Genomic DNA, 19,812 nt, shown 5'->3' with positions numbered 1-19,812 from the left:
AAAGCACCACGTTCTTGCCTCAACTCTACACGTGTCGCGTCGGGGTCTCCCGACACGCGCCCGAGCGGCTCGGCTGTACGGATCGGCCCGACGAATTGACTTGACCCGATAAAGTTTGACGGAGGACTGAAGACGGACGGTATCTCCACTTCAATGGATCGGATCAGAAATGGACCCGGATTTTTCGGACTCGATTTTCTCGGACGTGCGATAGATTGGGGATTGTTTGTTGCTACTGAAAGAAATCTGGACCGGATCTGGATCACTTGGATCTGACATGTATATCCACACCCTGTCCAATATGCGTTTGAATCCTGAATTAGCAGCTTTCTAATTATATTTAGCTCGTAAATCACATAATTAACGGTGTTGCTACAAGAGAAGAGACGTGTTTTAAGAATGATAACTGGTAGTTTGGATTTGATTTTATTGGAAACAGATCCGTCCAACTCAGCTCACTTAAACTCAGTGTTTCTTTTAGCAATAAAATAGTCTGGAGGAATCTAGTGATACATGCCAAAAAAATACAAAGATCATGGTCTCCAACTTAGCAGGTCCTTATTGGGGATGTAATAAGGTGTGGATCCATGCATAAATGAATGAGATCCGATTCAGTGTTGGCACAATCATGGATCATGTGGCTTAGATCAGATTCCCAACCAGTTGGATTCCGATTTTTTCCTGATTTGTACACTTGACATAATAACAAAAAAAGAAAAAGGCGTAACACTTTGGCTCTTTTAGTAGTTGTTTATATTTTCAATATCATTTCAATAAAAAAAGCATTTTTAATATTACATACATATTTTATTGATTAACAATTGAAATATCTCATATTCTCATGCCTTATTTAAAAAAAAAACAAACAAACTTGCAAGTCAGTGTCAGGTTGAATTTGCCTTAGACATGTACTACCTGGTCTCAACAATTCCAACTTGGGACACGATATTTTGGGTGTGTCACAAGCCCCAAATAGACCAAAGACCTAGCCGCGCTGGCCCTGCTTGCCGTACTTATTATCGTTGTTCTGACAGCGTAAGCCTATGTGAGCTTACCCCTTACCCTCAAGAAACCACCAGGCTTTAGCTTGTGCAAGGGGTGATGCTCCTGAGATTTGAATCTAGACCGCCTGCCTAGCAGCCTAGGCCTCATCTCACTGAGCCAAACTCTATTGGGACAAACTCAAGCTAGCTTGTTTACAAAAGAAATGCATTTTTAAATTTAAAAATAAGAAAATTTGATTTTTAAACTTATTGAGTAAAGCTAAAACTGGCTTGTTTACAATATAAATACGTTGTTACAAAGCCATAAGTGGTGGGAATTGGACTCAAACCCTTAACACCATTTACGATCTACCATGTAAATTATATTTATTGCTAGTTAACGAGCTTATACAAGCTGAGCCAAGCCGAGCAGAGCTCAGACAAACACTTGTTGTTCATGTTGGACTTGCTGAATCTATTTTATAAGTTAGAACAAGCACTTTATAAGTTGAACACAAGCTGAACCAGTGTTGTGAGAGGCGTACGCCTCAGTACCTGAAGCGTACGCCTCAGAGGCGAGGCCCACGCTCAAGGTACTGAGGCGTTGCTGTGATGCACAAATTGCCCCTCATCAACCTCCGACCAGTTGTGACCACCAACTACCGAAGTTGTTGTGCTGCTCAGTCTTCTCCGACCACCGAACGACCGACATATCCCTCGCTTCCGTATCAGTTGGGCGCGTGGTCCTTCTCCTACTGCCTCCCCTCCCACCGCTTCACTTTCATACCAGTTGTGAGAGGCGTACGCCTCAGAGGCGAAGCGCAAGCTCAACGCCTCGCTTCGCCTCATCGCATTTAACAACCTTGAGCTGAACTACGAGCGACTTATGTCTTATCCCAGCCTTAACCGTGGAAACGCTACTAAAGAGTCATGGGTCAAGTTAAAAACCAGATATAAGATGGATCAATCCATCAATGTTAGGGGGGGACCAGGAGGGTCGCTAGGTTCTACATCTAACTCCTCTTCAACCCATCCTACATGCACATCCAAAGGAGAAAAAGAAAAACGAACAGGGTGGGTTCGCTCCATATAATAAGATGGATATCTTGATTCAAATCCAGATCCACCTAATCCATGCGACCCGAATCGTGTCGGACTAACCTTTTCGATTCAGGAGCTGGATCGAGTTCGACTCGTCAAATAATGTCGTTCCGGAATCCAAACCATGTCTTGACACGTATCAAAATCGTACTGGTAGGATCGCGTGCTGACGCAAAACACGGCCGTCGTTATGTGCGGAGGGAATCGAAAAAAATTTATTTTTTATTTCGTTTTCCGTCCTGCCGATTGGATCCCCTCGCTGCGCCATGAGGATTCCGGCGATTCCTTACCGGTAGCTCCGGCCTGTCGGCCACCGGAATGGAGATCTCGGAGGAACTCCCTCGCCGGAGAACCGCCCCACTTCGCCCTGGCCATGCGACGCTGCATCTCTTCGATCCCCCTCTCTCGAGAGGAAACCCCTAAACCTCCCCGTCCGATCGCCGGAACCCTAGATTCCCCTCGAGACCGTAGGGTTTCCCGGAAGTTCTTCAGTTCTCGCTTCCCGAAAACCCTAGATCTTCCGTTGCTGCTCGTCGACGCACCCGGTTTCAGTGCGATACTGCTCGTCCCAGCAAAGGCTCGCCGAAACCCTAGTGATTCCGGTGTTGATTCCGTTCGATCGGGATGACCGGGGCGGACTCTCACGCGCTTAGCACTAATGGCGTTCTCTGTAACGCTGGAGCGGGAGCAGTCGCCGGTATGCATTGAATTCTCCATTCTTGTTGACCATTTTTTAGCAATTACAAATCTCTTTTGTTCTTGTACAATCGAATTAGATAAGGTGAGGGAGATGCGATTCCAGATTTTTGTGGTTATTCATACTTGATTTCTGCTAAACTGCACGTTCATGTTTGGTAGTACGCACTCACATGTTGATTTGAGTGGTATACATTGGATTCTTATGGTTATCATTTTGTCGTTCAGATTTCTATATAATATTGTTTGATTATTGGGTAGCCCTTTCATATGGGAAAACTAAGTTCGGAGTGCATGAAAAAAAAAACGACGTCTTTTACTATTATCAGTTTTGAAATTATGTGATGACGATCATCATCATCATCATGCTTTGCCTGTGACAAAATTTGGGTGGATGCTGTATGAAAGTAGTGCAAATTCAGGCTTCTTGGGTTCCCTGTGTAGTGTGTTTAACTGAAAAAATATACTATTTGGTTTGCTTGACGTTCTTATGCGGAAAAGACGATGTTGTCAGTATCGGTGCAAATCGTCTGATTCATGTTGTATCGGCCAGAAATCGACTCCGTGCAGGGATGATCTGGCTTTTTTTTTTTTTAAGTTTTAAAAATGGTTAAAAATATTTTAAATATTATTTTAATATTTTTGCAACACGTCATTTCCTGGTAAAAGTTGGCCGATTCAGTTCGATTCAACTCCTAATCCGAATTGACCGATTCACCTGAATCATTTTCAAAACAATTCAAGGTCAGGTAGCATATTGACAACATTGGGAAAAGACACATTCATCAGGGTAATTCATAAGCTTCAAATGTGTGGGAAATTTGTGCTTAAGATATATTTTCTTACATTTATATCACAGTGAATCACAGAGAATAAGACAGTGAATTTTTATTTTGATATCTTCATTTTTAAAATACTTCGAAGCGCGGACCCTGTATGACAAACAAAAGGATTAACATACCTTAAATGGAAACAAATAGGAGTTATTGCTGCCACTTTTGTATGCCCATTGGATGTTATCAAGACACAATTTCAGGTTCATGGACTCCCTCATTTCGGTAATGGCAGCATGAAAGGTATGATCATCTCTTTGTTGTTGAGAATCAGGATTTTAGCTTTGTCTAAAAATTTTAATCGATTATGCACTGTGTCGAGTATCATTTCCAAAAATAATGATGCTTTCTAAAATTCCAATAATCAGCTTTATATGCATCCCATGTGACTTATGGACGTGATGGCTGAATGGTACATTTTATTCTCAACCATTTTGCAACCATTTACGTTTGGTATTTTAATGAACACAGGAAGTCTTATAGTTGGGAGTTTGGAACAAATATTTAAGAAGGAGGGTGTGCGTGGCATGTACCGCGGCCTGTCACCAACCATCTTGGCATTGCTTCCAAATTGGGCTATGAGTGGTCCAAGTGTTTTTGTCTGTTTTCTTCTTTGTATCTTTGATTGTAATCAGTGTTGTGAAAAGCGTTGAGGCGTAGCGAGGCGCTCTACCAAAATCTGAGGCAAGGCGTAAGCCTTGAGGCGCAAAGCGTAAGCCTCAATTTTTTTTTATTAAAACTTAAAAAACTATAAAAATTATCTAAAATTATAAATAAATAAGAAATGCTTTATTGATGAAGCAACAACCAACAAAAAATAAAAAATCTCAAATAAATACGGAAAAAATATGAGATTAACATGTAAAAGTAACATTAACGCAACAACTTGATCTATGTAAGTATCTAAGAAATAAAATATGAGCAATCATTCAATAAAAAATTAACATTAACAACAAAATGTATATTAGCACTAACAACATCATGTCATAATTAGAAAATGCATGTTAACATTAACAACCAAATGTTAATATATTTATCCAAAACTCTTCAAAATGAAAGTGTTAACATTCATAATTACAACTCAAAGACCCAAAAAACATATAAATGGCCATAGCTCTATAATATGAATTAGGGCCTAGGCTCTTTTTGTGTTTCGTCATCATCAATATCTAAGTCTTTAATGTCATCATCTGAGGAATCCATATAAATAGGTTCTCTTTCATCTTCATTCTCTGACTCTTCATCATCTGCACTTTCTTCCTCCACGTCTCGGTAACTTCTTCTGCTTTTCTTTTTCCTTCAATAAAAAATCATGTATTAAATACTTATGTTATGTAATTAAAAAAATATATTTATATTCATAACAAGGTAAAAGGAATATAGCTTTACCTCGATCTCTTGAAGACCTGGTTTGCCTAGAACCACTTTGTGAATCATAAGGTGAAGTGACCTTTTTAATAGGCACTTGCTCAATGGCATTTATGTCAAAGTTTGGATCCAACCATGAATCCTCCAACCAATTGGGATCACTAGGCAACACTGGATCTTCCTTGTCCACAATCCACTCATCATCTGAGTCTATATGATCTAGACATATAGGGTCTTTGGTAGCCCTCCTCATATTTCTTTCTCTTAATTTCATATTATACATTACAAAAACCAATGCATTCATCTTCTTTTGTTCAAGTTTATTTCTTTGTTTTGTATGTACCTATAATTTCAAATCATTGATAATCAATTATAAGATAATTAAACTTATAAAAATGTATTTTAAAAATAAAATACAAAGTCACAAACCAATGAGAAAATACTACAATTCCTCTCACAGCCTGATACACTGCACGTTAAACTTAGAATTCGAATTGCAAAATTCATCAACACAAGATTTTCGTGCCCAAATGAACTCCACCATTCAGTTGCATTCAAATAAAATAATAAAAAAATGATAAAAATATTAAGAATGTCATAATTAACAAAAACATAAAAAAATATTGACAAATAACAATATAATTGCAAACTTACCAGGACTTTTTAATTTTCTTGTTGTAACAGTTGTCTCTCTACCAAACAACCACTTTGCCTTTTTAAATGCATCGATTTGTGTTGTAATTTTCAACCAAATATTTGCATCAGAAACCAATTTTTCAACACAATCATAAAGCCACTCATTACTTCTCCATCTGGGTTGAAGTTGTTAGCATAATGAAAATGTGGATTTAAATAATAGGCAGCTGCATGCAAAGGCTTATGAAGTTGCAAGTCCTGTCGTCTATCAATGATATCTCAAATAGGTTTATATTTTCTTTCAACCTTGTAAATGTTTGAAGCAATTTCTTCCTTTGACCTATCCATTGCCTCATATAAAAATCTCATAGCAATTTCATCTGCATCAACTAATCGCAACACTTTCACGAGAGGCAATGTAGCCTTAATTGCATATGATATGGCAACCCAAAACTTATGATCATTAAGAATAATATAAGAAATGTTTTTAGTATCAGATTTTTTATAGTAATTAGATGATCTAAAATTTGAAGATAAGAACATCAACTTTAACTCTTTCTTATAACATCCAATACTATGAAGTGTGAGATATGTTGTGGCAAAACGAGTGACGGCAGGACATAGAAGTTCTTTCTTCTTTGTGAACTTTCTCATTAAATTTAATACCCATGCATGACTATAAATGTATCTTGTAATTTTTTTTGCCTTTTCCACTATATCTTTAAAAATTGATATCTTTCAAATATTTTCTAACATAAGATCCAAGCAATGCGCTGCACATGGTGTCCAAAAACATATTTTTTCTGCTGTTAACATATTCCTATCTACCACATAATTTGGTGCATTATCTGTAATGAATTGCACCACATTACTTTCACCAACTTCTTTAACAACTTCTTCAAACAACTTACACAAATTTGCACCAGTTTTTTTTCATGTCGCTGATGTTAACGGACTTCAAAAATGCTGTCCCAGATGAGCTGTTTACAAGTAAATTAATTAAGTTTCTTCCTTTTCCATCTGTCCAATCATCTGTCAAAATGCTGCAACCAACCTTTGACTATTCTTTTTTGAACTCTTTTAAAATTTTGTGAGTACAATCAACCTTGTCTTTCAAAATCCACATTCTCATCTCGTGATAAGAAGGTGGTTTGAACCCTTGCCCATAATTTGCAATAGCTTCTACCATTGCACCAAAATATGGACTGTCGTAAAGATTAAATGATAAGGCATTTGCATAAAATTTTTTACCAATGGCACAACATACATTTTTTTCTTTCATCCATTTTGAAAGCAGTGTTTATTGTGGTTTGTCATGCTTCTTTGTTCACAAAGAGGTTCATAGGACCACCTGTGTTTGTTTTTGCATCACTACATGATCCACTGGTTTCTTTATTTACATTATCGCCGGTTGATGATCCAAAATAAACACTTCTTCCGATATCCAACTTGTTTTATTCTTCCTCTTGTTTCTTTTGCTTCTGATCCTTTAGATGATTCTGAAAAAATCTTTTCATATCAGGTGAAATTGCTTCGCACATGCTTACACCATGTTTTGTGCCAGCTAAGTGATGCTTTAACCTATAGATGCCTCTCGTAGTCTATTTATGACAGTAATTGCAAATTCTATGTCCTACGAGTTTGGGATCTTTAGTGGGATTTGAAACTTTAATTCCATGATCTCATCATACATCTTTTCTCATTGTTCAATTGCAAAAATACATATAACAAAATATATATTAACAAAAAAATTAGATTCATATTCAATAAGAATCAATATATATAAATTGAAAACTAATGAAAACACAAACACATGAAGTCAGTGAGAACTAGAAAATTATTAGTTTAATTTTTTTTTATTTAGGAATCAATTTGAATTACTTGCAACTAAAAGGAGAATATAGAAAAAACTAACAATGTATTCAATGTGAATGATAACAGATCATGCGCATATCTAAGTAAATGGGCAAAGATTCAATGTGAATGATAACAGATCATGGGCAAAGCTAAGTGAATGATTACACATGTAGTAAGCATTGAAGTTGCAACTCTGACTTCAATGAATGTGAATACATAAGGTCAATTCAAATATAAACAAATTTTATGAAATAAAAGACATAGTTACAATGCAAAGATTCAGAATTTTTCCCCTTGCAGTAAGGGGGGTTCGGGGGCTCCCCTCGGCGCATCATGGGGGGCCGCCCATGGCGGGGGGTCGTAGGCGGGCAGCGCCCCCCAGAAGATTTTTTTTTGGGGCTGCCAGCGTTGTGTTGGGACGTTGCCAATCAATTTATTTGAAATAAATTTCTTACGCTAGTTCGTTGGCTGACTTGGTTAGTTTTTCCTTCTTCCAGGTCCGACTAAAGCGTCATAGGTGGCATATCCACTGGTTTCTTTATTTACATTATCGCCGGTTGATGATCCAAAATAAACACTTCTCCCGATATCCAACTTGTTTTATTCTTCCTCTTGTTTCTTTTGCTTCTGATCCTTTAGATGATTCTGAAAAAATCTTTTCATATCAGATGAAATTGCTTCGCACATGCTTACACCATGTTTTGTGCCAGCTAAGTAATGCTTTAACCTATAGATGCCTCCCGTAGTCTATTTATGACAGTAATTGCAAATTACATGTCCTACGAGTTTGGGATCTTTAGTGGGATTTGAAACTTTAATTCCATGATCTCATCATACATCTTTTCTCATTGTTCAATTGCAAAAATACATATAACAAAATATATATTAACAAAAAAATTAGATTCATATTCAATAAGAATCAATATATATAAATTGAAAACTAATGGAAACACAAACACATGAAGTCAGTGAGAACTAGATAATTATTAGTTTAATTTTTTTTATTTAGGAATCAATTTGAATTACTTGCAACTAAAAGGAGAATATAGAAAAAACTAACAATGTATTCAATGTGAATGATAACAGATCATGGGCATATCTAAGTAAATGGGCAAAGATTCAATGTGAATGATAACAGATCATGGGCAAAGCTAAGTGAATGATTACACATGTAGTAAGCATTGAAGTTGTAACTCCGACTTCAATGAATGTGAATACATAAGGTCAATTCAAATATAAACAAATTTTATGAAATAAAAGACATAGTTACAATGCAAAGATTCAGAATTTTTCCCCTTGCAGTAAGGGGTCCGGGGGCTCCCCTCGGCGCATCAGGGGGGGCCGCCCATGGCGGGGGTCGTAGGCGGGCAGCGCCCCCCCAGAAGATTTTTTTTTGGGGCTGCCAGCGTTGTGTTGGGACGTTGCCAATCAATTTATTTGAAATAAATTTCTTACGCTAGTTCGTTGGCTGACTTGGTTAGTTTTTCCTTCTTCCAGGTCCGACTAAAGCATCATAGGTGGCATAGGAAAGTGTTGAAAACGAGAGACCCAATCATTGTTTCGATCGGTTGGAGGCGTTATCAAACAATGCCTGTGTATGCCATTGAAGACCAAAATGGTCGGCATCGTATGTTGAAATACACTCCAGAACATATGCACTGCCTAGCCATATTTTGGGGATCTCTGGCTCCACCAAATACTGGAGTCGTAGCTGTCCAGAATGTATCAAACAATCAGATCCGATGGTATATGATGATCCTTCCAGTTTCTTTATCTTATTTTTGAGCAATGAATCCCGTAGAAATTTTTGAGGTACATCTTCCATAAAGTGAACTATAGTTCATGACCACCACCGAGTGAATTGTATTGGTCCTATTGGATGCTTGGTCATGACTCATGAGTCATGGCGTATAACTGACATGGAGAATCTGGTCTGCACTGTGCTGCCAGTACTGATACTGGGTGGGTTGGTGGTGCTATGGTTTGGGGAAGTCAACTTGATTTGCAAAAGTTCCATTGAACCTTGTTAGTGTTGTTGACTAGATTCACTTGTTTAGTTCCTGCACTATGCTTTAAGCACTCTTTCAAGACTTGCTCTTACTAGTTCCTATCTACTTGCATCTGTAGAGCATCCCAATATGTATACATTTGCTTCCACTCTAACTGAAATTTATGTTGATCATATATCGTAGATTTTTTTTTTCTTTTTTTTTGTGTGTGTGTGTGTGTGTGAGAGAGAGAGAGAGAGAGAGAGAGAGAGAGAGAGAGAGAGAGAGAGAGAGAGAGAGAGAGAGTACCTATTTTTTGGGCTCGACCACGAGAGAGAGCCTGCGTGTGAACGACGAGAGAGAGAAGCTGTGTGAGAATAATACGAGAGAGAGAAACAAAATGCAAAAGTAAAAGCTTAGGGCCCCCAACCCTAATTAGGGTCGGGCGCTCTTTGTTTATACCCCAACTTTTAGTCAAATTAGGGCTTTGACCCTCATTTGACAAAAAGCAGTAAAGGTGTATACGCCTCATTTTGAGGCGTGCCTCGCCTCGAGGCATGCGCCTCAAGGCGTATGAGGCGCACGCCTTGGGGTTTTGTGTTTTATTCATGCTCCTCAAGGCATAAAGCCCCTTGCCTTGAGGCGAGGCACGCTTTTTGCGCCGTGAGGCACATTTTTAATAACACTGATTGTAATTGTTCTTTTCAATGACAGAAACTGCGCCAAGAAATTTTGCATTGTTAAAATCCTGAGTTGCTAAACTTAATGGTCTAGGGTTATCCCTATGAAAGTTCGAGAGGAACCTGTGAAATAAGAAAAGAGGAGAAAGAAATAGAAGAATAGAGGGTGCGGCTGTGACCTAAACATTGTATTAATAAGTGTAAATGAACAATATGGGTCCAGGTCTGGTGTAATATCCAGACCCGAAAGACCCAAAAGAAATAAAACATACAATGGACCATACTTAAGACTTGGATCCTAATATTCAGACTGTACATACAATGGACCCGGGTCTTAATATCCAAAATATATCCAGAATACACTTTTTCACCCCCCCTCAAGCTGATCATGGTTTTGGACCATGAACAACTTGCCTTTAAGCATCCAAAAACGATCTTTTGTCAAACCCTTTGTAAATATGTCTGCAACTTGTCTTTCAGGATTGACGAACTCAAGCTCGATCTCTTTTTCTTCAACCTTTTGTCTCACAAAATGTTGGTCGATCTCAATATGCTTAGCACGACTGTGATGTACGGGATTGAATGACATGTTGAGAGCGCTTTGATTGTCATACAACAAGGTAGAGTGAGATATCTTTTCTCCCACTTCAGTTAGTAGATGCCTGATCCATGTGGCTTCGGCAGTAGCGGCAACCATGGATCTATACTCAACCTCAGTGCTTGATCTAACGACAACCTTTTGTTTTCTACTACTCCAAGAGACTAAATTTCTACCAATGAAGACACAATATCCTGATGTAGATCTTCGTTCATCAAGGTCTCCTGCCCAGTCTGCATCACAATATACAGTAAGTTCATGCTCATCTTTGCTGCCAGATGACTGTGGTGAATATATCAATCCGTCCCCAATGGTTCCTTTCAGATATCTAAGGATCCTCTTAACCGCTTCCATATGTCCAGTACGTGGTGCATGCATAAACTGAGACACTTGATTGACTGAATAAACAATATCAGGACGAGTGAATGTGAGATACTGTAACATCCCTATTAAACTGCGATATCTGGTGGAGTCCTCATACAGGTCTCCATCATGAATGCTAAGTTTTTGGTGAAGCACACTTGGAGTTCCTAGAGGCTTGCAGTCTTTCATACCTGCCTTACTGAGAACATCTACTGTATACTTGTGCTGAGTGAGAGTCAAACCATGAGCCTGACTGTCAACTTCTACACCAAGAAAGTAACGCAACACACCAAGATCTTTCATTTTGAACCTCTGGCCTAGCAAGTTTTTTACTTCTTTGATGTGAGCTTCAGAGTTTCCTGTGATGACAATATCGTCAACATAGATTAACAACAGGGTGGTCACATTCTGACTTCTAAAAATGAATAATGAGTGGTTTAGTAGAGAACGTGAAAATCCATGCTTTTGAATCTCAAGCGAGAAGCTGTCAAACCAAGAACGAGATGCTTGTTTTAGACCATAAATAGCTTTCTTTAGCCTGCACACATGGGTTTTACAGTTTTGTTCTTGATATCCAAGAGGTTGTTCCATATAGACTTCCTCCTTCAAATCCTCATGCAGAAACACATTTTTTACATCAAGCTGACTCAGCTTCCATCCATGTTCAACAGCCAGGGAAAAAATGATTCGAATCATTCCCATTCTCACCACCGGGCTGAAGGTCTCATCATAATCTTGCCCTGCTTCTTGGGTGAACCCTTTTGCCACCAGTCTTGCCTTGTATCGTTCAATGGTTTCATCTGGTTTATACTTTATTTTGTAGACCCATTTGCATCCGACAACATTTTTGTTAGGTGGTCTGAGAACAATTTCCCAGGTTCCACATTCATGTAAGGATTGCATTTCATCATTCATGGCTTCTACCCATTTGGTAGAAGTAGCTGTCTGTCTGTACATAATAGGTTCATCTTCCTTATTGAGGGCTGTTAAAAACAGCTGAAAATCCAAGGAAAAGTTGTTGTAGCTCACCCACCTATCAATAGGATGTCGTATGCGATTTGATCTCCTAACTTCAAAGGTATGAGAGGGAGTAGGGTCGGTTGCTGAGACGGGATTTAGATGACTTGATGTTCTCGTTCTCTGTCTAGAATAGGAAATGCCCTTGTATCTGCCCGGTATGGATGATGATACTTCTTCCTCATTCTGTGATCTCGATGTTCCGGTGGTTTCAAACATTTCTTCTTCTTGCTGCACACAATCTGGAGGACAGACTTCATTGGAACTAGTAAAAAGTTCTGAATTCAGCCAAGGATAATAAACTTCAGTTGTGTTAGAGAACATGTCCGTTGTGTCGACTCTGTGATCAAAATTTTGCTCATCAAACACAACATTCTTTGAGATTCTGATACACCTGTTGGTTGGATCATAACACCTATATCCTTTGTAGTCGTCTGCGTATCCCACAAATCTACACTTTTGAGCCTTGTCCTGAAATTTATTTCTCAAGGACCGATCAATGTGCACATAACAAACACAACCGAAGGCACGCAAATCATGATAATTAGGATGAGCTCCAAAAAGACAGTAATAAGAGGACTTATTTTCCAGAACAACCATAGGCAGTCTATTTATCACATGTACGACATAATGAAAAGCTTTTGTCCATAGATTGATGGAAAGATTACTATCATGAAGCATACTCATGGCACTTTCAACGATATGCCTATGTTTTCGCTCAACAATCCCATTTTGTTGAGGGGTGTGTGGACATGACACCCTTCTTCCTATCCCATTATTTTGAAGAAAAGAAATAAAGTCACTAGTGCTGAACTCCCCACCTCCATCACATTTGAAAAATTGGATAGACTCAGAGAATTGATTTTTTACTAAGGAAAGAAAATTTCGAAACAAAAGGAAAACTTTCGACTTATTTTTTATGAAATATATCCAGGTGTATCGAGAATAACTATCAACAAAGATTAGGTAGTATCTGCTTCCAGATCCAGAGGCAACTAGGGCGGGTCCCCATACATCAGAACAAATTATCTCAAGAGGTTTTGAAGTTTTCTTATTAATGGAATGAAAAAGCAATACATGACTTTTGCATAAAAGACAACTGGAACACTTCTGACTTTTCTCATCCCCATTGAGACTTTCTTTTGGGATGAGATTATTCGAGACAAGTTTCTCAATAAAACGACTCCCACAATGTCCTAATCGACTATGCCATAAGAAAGGCTTATTACATTCAGAAATACTAAAAACATTTGCAGAAGAGGAAGAACACGACTCTAATGAAGACTTGGAATCTAGATGAGCAGGAGGGACAGAATGACATGGAGCTTCTTCAAAGACATACATATTGTCTCTTCTCTTTCCTTCAATGAATGTTTCCCTCGTGCGAAGGTCCTTGACCTGCATAGAGAAGGGAGTGAATTCAACTGAAGTATGATTATCATCAATAAGTTTGGAAACAGAGACAATATTTTTCTTGATGTTGGGAGCATGAAGAACATCAGAAAGTTCAAGGGTGGAATGTGACATGGGAATGACAATTTTTCCAACATGAGAAACAGAATGGTGGGATCCATCGCCAATGACAATTTTACTTTTGCCAAAATAAGGAATAGGGTTGGAAAGTTTACCTGCATAACCAGTCATGTGAGTTGCTGCCCCTGAGTCAACGAACCAAGCGCCTTGATCATTCTGCTTCAATTTCAATTCTGACAAGGCGGATATCAACAAATCTTTAATCTCTCCACTGTCTCTGATATTGGTGAAATTTCTTTTGGATTCTGTCTGTGAAGCCTTTCCTTTATTTTCTGGATTGTGCCAACAATTCGCCTTGATATGCCCCATTTTGTTACAAAGGAAGCAAGTGGGGATGGATATTTGTCCCTGTGCATGAGTCATCATGTTCGGAGTGGGGAGAAAATCACGTCCTCCGTGTCCACTTTGCCCTTGCCCCCCTCGTCCTCTTCCTCGACCGTAAGTCACCCTTGTGGCAAAAATTTCTTGGGAATTTGTATGAACATGAGTTTCTTCAGAAAAACCCTTCAGAGTCATTTCGTACTGAATTAATTTAGCTCGTAACTCATCAAAGGTAGGAAGGACAAGTAGACACAATAGTGAAGTAATGATCATATGGTAGTCAGATCCCAATCCACTCAGAGTTTGTTGCACCATATCACTGTCACTTACCGCACATCCTATAACTGCAAGCTGGTTTGTGATAGTTTTCATCTTGTTCAGATATTCCATAATGGTCATGAAATCTTTTTTTAGCAACTGAAATTCCCTCTTGAGAAAAACCATCCTCGCCTGTGAAACCTGTGAATACGTCTGAACCAATCTCTCCCATAGTTGCAGGGTTGTACAATTGTCGGGAATGACAACAAGGACCTCTTGGGACAGGGTAGAAGTGATATATGCAACTACTGACTGATCTTTCCTTTCCTAGTTGAGATACTCCACATTTTTAACATACACAATTGAACTTACCCCTTTGTCATCTTTCTCTTCTCTCGTAATAAACTCTAGTGGTACTAGAGTGGTTCTATCCAGGTGGCCTAAGAGTCCTTGGCTCCTTATAAAAGGGATGATTTGTCTCTTCCAGATCAAGAAGTTTGAGGTGTTTAGCTTTTCGGAAACAAGCTGATTGAGAAAACTCGAAGAAATGCTCGATTGAGAGGAATGAGAATCCATGAAGAGAAAGGAGGGAGGAGAAAATTAACAATAATAATCACGAAGTGAAATGCTCAATTTGTTGCTGAGAAGGGTACTGGTCACCGCCCTTTTTTTTTTTGCTCGGCTGTCACTTTTCAAGAGATTGACGATCTGAATCTGTCAGATCCAAAAAAAAAATTTCTTTTCCTCCTTTTATAAGGCTTATGTTTGAAGCAATAAAAAATTGAACAAATAGCAGACAAAACACAGGTAAAATAACATGAACAGTCAACTATTTTCTGAATACCAAATGAGACAGCGAGAATAGAAAGACAAAATGGAGATAGAGACGCTGGTTAGGAATGAATTGATATTTCAATCAAAGAAAAGGAACACGCAGAAGGAAAAATGCCTCAGATCTGCTGCAAAGATGCGATCAGATTTGGATATATCAGACGAAGAAGGAGGAGAACTGGATATTGAAGAATATTTGAGATATTTCCAAGTACAAACGATCAGACCAAAACAGATCGACTTTAGGGACTCATGTGAAACGTGAGTCCACCAGAAAATCAGGGAGAGAAACGAGGGATGAGGGAACTGATCCTTTTGGATGTTTCAAAGTTTCACGTTACCGTGATGAAATTAGGGATTTCACGTGAAACGTGAATCCACAGAGAGGAGATAAAGGAGAGAAACACGATTCACGTTACCGTGATGAAATTAGGGATTTCATGTGAAGCGCGAATCCACAGGGGAGAAAAACACGAGAAATGAAGAACATGAGAGAGATAAAACCTCAAACCTCTAGTTCTGGTTGAACCCTTCTTTGAAGCCTCTTCGATCCTGGATCTCGGCTCTGATACCATGAAAGTTCGAGAGGAACCTGCGAAATGAGAAAAGAGGAGAAAGAAATAGAAGAACAGAGGGTGCGGCTGTCACGATTTCAATCAATGAAATCGTGACCTAAACATTGTATTAATAAGTGTAAATGAATAGTATGGGTCCGGGTCTGGTGTAATGTCCAGACTCGAAAGACCCAAAAGAAATAAAACATACAATGGACCATACTTAAGACTCGCGTCCTAATATTCAGACTGTACATACAATGGACCCGGGTCTTAATATCCAAAATATATCCAGAATACACTTTTTCACCCTATTCCTTCCCACAAACTCTTTTCACCCCTTTTGTTGATTTTATTCCTGAAGATCCTACATAAGTTGTCATTAATCCTACAAGCTCATTATGAGGAAAAGAAATCCTTGAAGATATCCAAGATAATCCATTTCTAAAAGACAAGGTTTTCAAGAATGTTCTTCATGTCATACATCTATACTGAGGGTGTCAGTTTAAATTAAATGATTAAACTATGTCTATTACCATCCCAAAAGCAAACATACTGTGATGATTGGATGGGTTAGACCTATTTGTCTATTGATAATGAGTATGTGAACATTCCAAGATAGGATTATGATTGGTTTTTACTAGAAACATCCTCAATAAATATTGACATATTATGCAGAAGTCGTAGTTCATGCAAGTTGACTAATCCTGTGTTTGCTCACTAAAATCCTTGTTTTCTAAAGTTAGATGTTAGAAAATCTTATGACATGTTCGTGTGATGAACAGTGGATTGATCATAAATCTAGAAACATGGTTTAGTTTTATAAAAAAATCTGAACCCACAGGGATTCATATTGAAAAATGTATGATTCTGAGGCGATATAGAAGTGTTACATATTTTGCAAGCAAAATGAGTAAAGCTAGCACTACCAGGCCAATACACTGATATCATTAAAAAGGAACTCTTAGTGCCTGACATGTCTCTGTTTCTTGTAGTTCATAGTTATCTGCTGACTACAACTTGAGCAAACCAATTCTGAACCTAGACCTGATGTGCATGCATAATGCTGCTTGAGAGAACTGGTACCTCCAGAGGTGCTGATAAGCACTGCATTACTGTCACTCTGAAAAAATATGGTATTTTGGGTGCAGAATTTATTTAAGTGATCAAAATACATTTCTATACAAAATCAATAACAATTGTTTTAGCAATTGTTACAACTTTGCATTTTACAACTGTAATTATACAGATACCTTCATGAGTTATACTTCTTTTTCTGTTCTTTTTCTTGTTTTATTTTGCTTTCTTCTTCATTTGAAATTGTTTTTTAGATTTTTTGACGTGTCAGATCTAGGTGAATAATGCTGTTCTCACTTATTTTTCAGGTTTATTTCACCATATATGGCCAACTTAAAGGCTGTCTTTCACATGGTTGGTCTTAGAACTTTTTAACTAAAATGGTTTTATTTTTTGTGTGCTTATTTCCATTTTTACTCATTTTTGTTTCATGGTGCATCTTATGCAATATTATTCTCTTTCTGTGATTCTTCTCCTTTTGTATTTTTATTTTCTGTCATCACTGAGCTACTTATCTAGTTTTGACTTTTTGATATATAACTGCATCTAACATTGTCTAAGATGTGATACTCTTATAGATAAAAGTCATCAACTCTCAGTAGGTGCCACCATGCTAGCTGCTTCAGGTGCGGGAGCTGCAACGTCCATTGCCACAAATCCCCTTTGGGTTGTCAAAACTAGATTTCAGGTATGCATGGGGTTTTAAAGTCTAGGTAAATTATTTTTGAGATTACTACTGTCATGCAGAAGAAACAGTGTTGATGCTTTGTTATTTTCCTTGCCTTTTTATTTGATTGTATATTTAGTATAATGTATGCAATTCTGGCTTTGCACATACAAATAGAGGCATGACAAACACATTAAAATAGCACCATCAGTTGGTGGCTGGGCTGTTGTAGTAAGGCATGTAGGTGTCAAAACCATGACTGGTGGAAGTTTCAGATGTGGAGGATTTCAAAAAATGCATGGAGCCGGAGAACAAATTTTGCTTGAAGGATTTTGCTACCAAGACACGGCCTCACAGCATTTTTAAAGTGGTGCAAAACAATACAATATTTGAGAAACTCGACTGCCTTAACATTTTTTGCTCATCAATCAAATATAAATTTCACGTCTTTTGTTCTGCCTCGTGTAAATTTTTTGGTGGTGTTGAAATCTTATAAGTTTGAGTTGTGATTAGATATTTCCTTACCTCTTCTGCAATTTTGATTTTGGTATTTGACTGAGTTATCTTGGATAAATTTTAAGCTTCTCATACAGTAATTCAATCATGTTTCACTTCATGCATGATAAATGCCTTTATTGGTGCCAAACCTCCATGTCATCACAAAAAGATTGATAACCTAGAACACCATCTTATATACGTGACACATGACTGAAGATAAACACCCTCGTTTTGTATTATGTCATATTAATCAGGTGTCTAAAAGAAAATAAGGATTACTCACTCATCTAGGATCAGGCATTGGTGAAACAAGCAAAATGCATCTTTTATATTATCTTCCAACAACCTAGAGAGAGTTGAAGGAATATATGCAGTGAATTGCTATTCATATTTCTGTTAAAACAAAATAATGGGGTGTCTGTATGCCTCTGCATAACCTTATATAGGTAGCGAGGAAGACAAACTGAAATGATCTTTTTAGGAAAACACTTCAACTTCTGATTTATTAGCTGACTGCTGGGACTGCTGATGTCTAGCATTGTGGAGGCTAACATACACATTGTTATGTAGACTCGGATGAGAGCTGGGGTGGTACCTTATGGAAGTACATTATCAGCCTTAAGGCGAATTTCACATGAGGAAGGCATACGGGGACTATACAGGTTGCTGCTTATCTTTGAAAAGTAAATATTATTTACATGATTTACGAATGATGATGTTGCTAACATCTTTACTCCTCTTGTGTACAGTGGTCTTCTACCTGCATTGGCAGGAATCAGCCATGTTGCTATCCAGTTTCCAACATACGAGAAAATCAAATTTTATTTGGCTCGGAGAGGTATTCTGCTGTTCATGTTTTACAGTATTTTTTGATGCCAGGAAACTCATTACTGATGAAAAAGGCTTGCCTCAGATAACTCTAACACAGATGCTCTCACTGCAAGTGATGTTGCTGTTGCCTCTTCAGTCTCTAAAATATTCGCATCAACTTTGACATACCCGCATGAGGTACTGTAGTACGATTCAGCAAAATATCATTCCTGACCTGGAGTACTCAGCAAATAAAACTCTCTCTCCATTAATTTGTCTCTGTGTATGCAGGGTTGTACGCTCTAGGCTTCAGGAACAAGGCCATGCGAACCACTCTGAGAAGCGCTATTTTGGTGTTATGGACTGTGTTAGAAAAATTTTTCATGAAGAGGGGATCGCTGGATTTTACCGTGGCTGTGCTACCAACCTGTTAAGGACCACACCAGCAGCTGTAATTACTTTCACAAGTTTTGAGATGATTCATAGGTTTTTAATCACCTTATTTCCTTCAGAAACATAGCCTCAGCCACTTTGAGCTTGTGCGCAAAATTCAGCATTATTTAAACCAGTTGGCAGAAAAGGTGTACCAGGACCATCTTTGTTCCCACTGCATTATGGAGTGAGACAGTGTTAGAGAACTGCTCCTGATCTTACTTGAAGAAGATGGATATAGCAAACTGGGCCTTGATTGTGTAAACTGGTGATGACAAAAAGCTGCGGTGGGGAGACTCTCTCTTTTATTTTACTAATATGATCATAGTTTGTATTCATTTTTGAAATTGTTGGGGGTTGTTCAAAAGATATTGTAAATTCTTCTTAAATGTCACTAAAATTATCATGGCAACAGTTTTTTTTTATCAATTTTGTAAAATGATGAATGAGTAGGTGGGTGTTACAAAGGACAAGAACTTCCATGCGAGTATACAATATTTGATTGGATGATTATTACTGTGTAATAATACTTCTGTGTGTCTACAGGTAGAATGGTTTCTTCATTTATTCCTGTTCTTTGAATGACCTCCAAGTTCAAGCATAAAATGACTTCATTATAACTTCATTAATAAGAGCCAATGTGTCGTCGAAGGAAAAATACTCCCAGTGATCATATCATTGTGCTACAATATGTCAAGTCGATGATGGCTG

General features: G+C 38.1%; 1 protein-coding gene across 3 annotated transcripts; it reads left to right on the top strand.

The window, feature by feature from the left end:
* The first annotated feature begins 2,342 nt into the window (after positions 1 to 2,342).
* LOC149842813 (nicotinamide adenine dinucleotide transporter 1, chloroplastic-like) lies at positions 2,343 to 19,563 on the top strand. Of its 3 annotated transcripts, none has more exons than XM_090001593.1 (7): positions 2,343 to 2,781; positions 17,003 to 17,048; positions 17,273 to 17,382; positions 18,430 to 18,521; positions 18,609 to 18,697; positions 18,773 to 18,867; positions 18,961 to 19,563. In XM_090001593.1, the coding sequence occupies exons 1-7, from the start codon at positions 2,743 to 2,745 to the stop codon at positions 18,973 to 18,975; spliced, it is 486 nt and encodes a 161-aa protein (XP_089857719.1). In that variant the 5' UTR covers positions 2,343 to 2,742; the 3' UTR covers positions 18,976 to 19,563. The 3 variants fall into 3 exon arrangements, with proteins under 3 accessions (XP_089857719.1, XP_089857720.1, XP_089857722.1); XM_090001596.1 differs by lacking the exon at positions 2,343 to 2,781 and adding an exon at positions 9,046 to 9,219; XM_090001594.1 differs by lacking the exon at positions 17,003 to 17,048.
* Positions 19,564 to 19,812: the final 249 nt, after the last annotated feature.

Source organism: Nuphar pumila, chromosome 3 (genome assembly GCF_984573655.1).
Source record: "Nuphar pumila chromosome 3, dmNupPumi1.hap1.1, whole genome shotgun sequence".
In the NCBI taxonomy this organism is placed as follows: Eukaryota; Viridiplantae; Streptophyta; class Magnoliopsida; order Nymphaeales; family Nymphaeaceae; genus Nuphar; species Nuphar pumila.
The sequence above is the reverse complement of the archived record's forward strand: the minus strand, read 5'-3'. Positions and strand labels throughout refer to the sequence as shown.

What these genes read in the sequence shown, in the direction of transcription:
- LOC149842813 (XM_090001593.1), top strand. Translation starts at nt 2,743, where the DNA reads ATGGCGTTCTCTGTAACGCTGGAGCGGGAGCAGTCGCCG. An exon ending in TTGTCAAAACTAGATTTCAG is followed by an intron (nt 17,383 to 18,429) that starts GTATGCATGGGG and finishes ATTGTTATGTAG; the next exon opens with ACTCGGATGAGAGCTGGGGT. An exon ending in GGCATACGGGGACTATACAG is followed by an intron (nt 18,522 to 18,608) that starts GTTGCTGCTTAT and finishes TCTTGTGTACAG; the next exon opens with TGGTCTTCTACCTGCATTGG.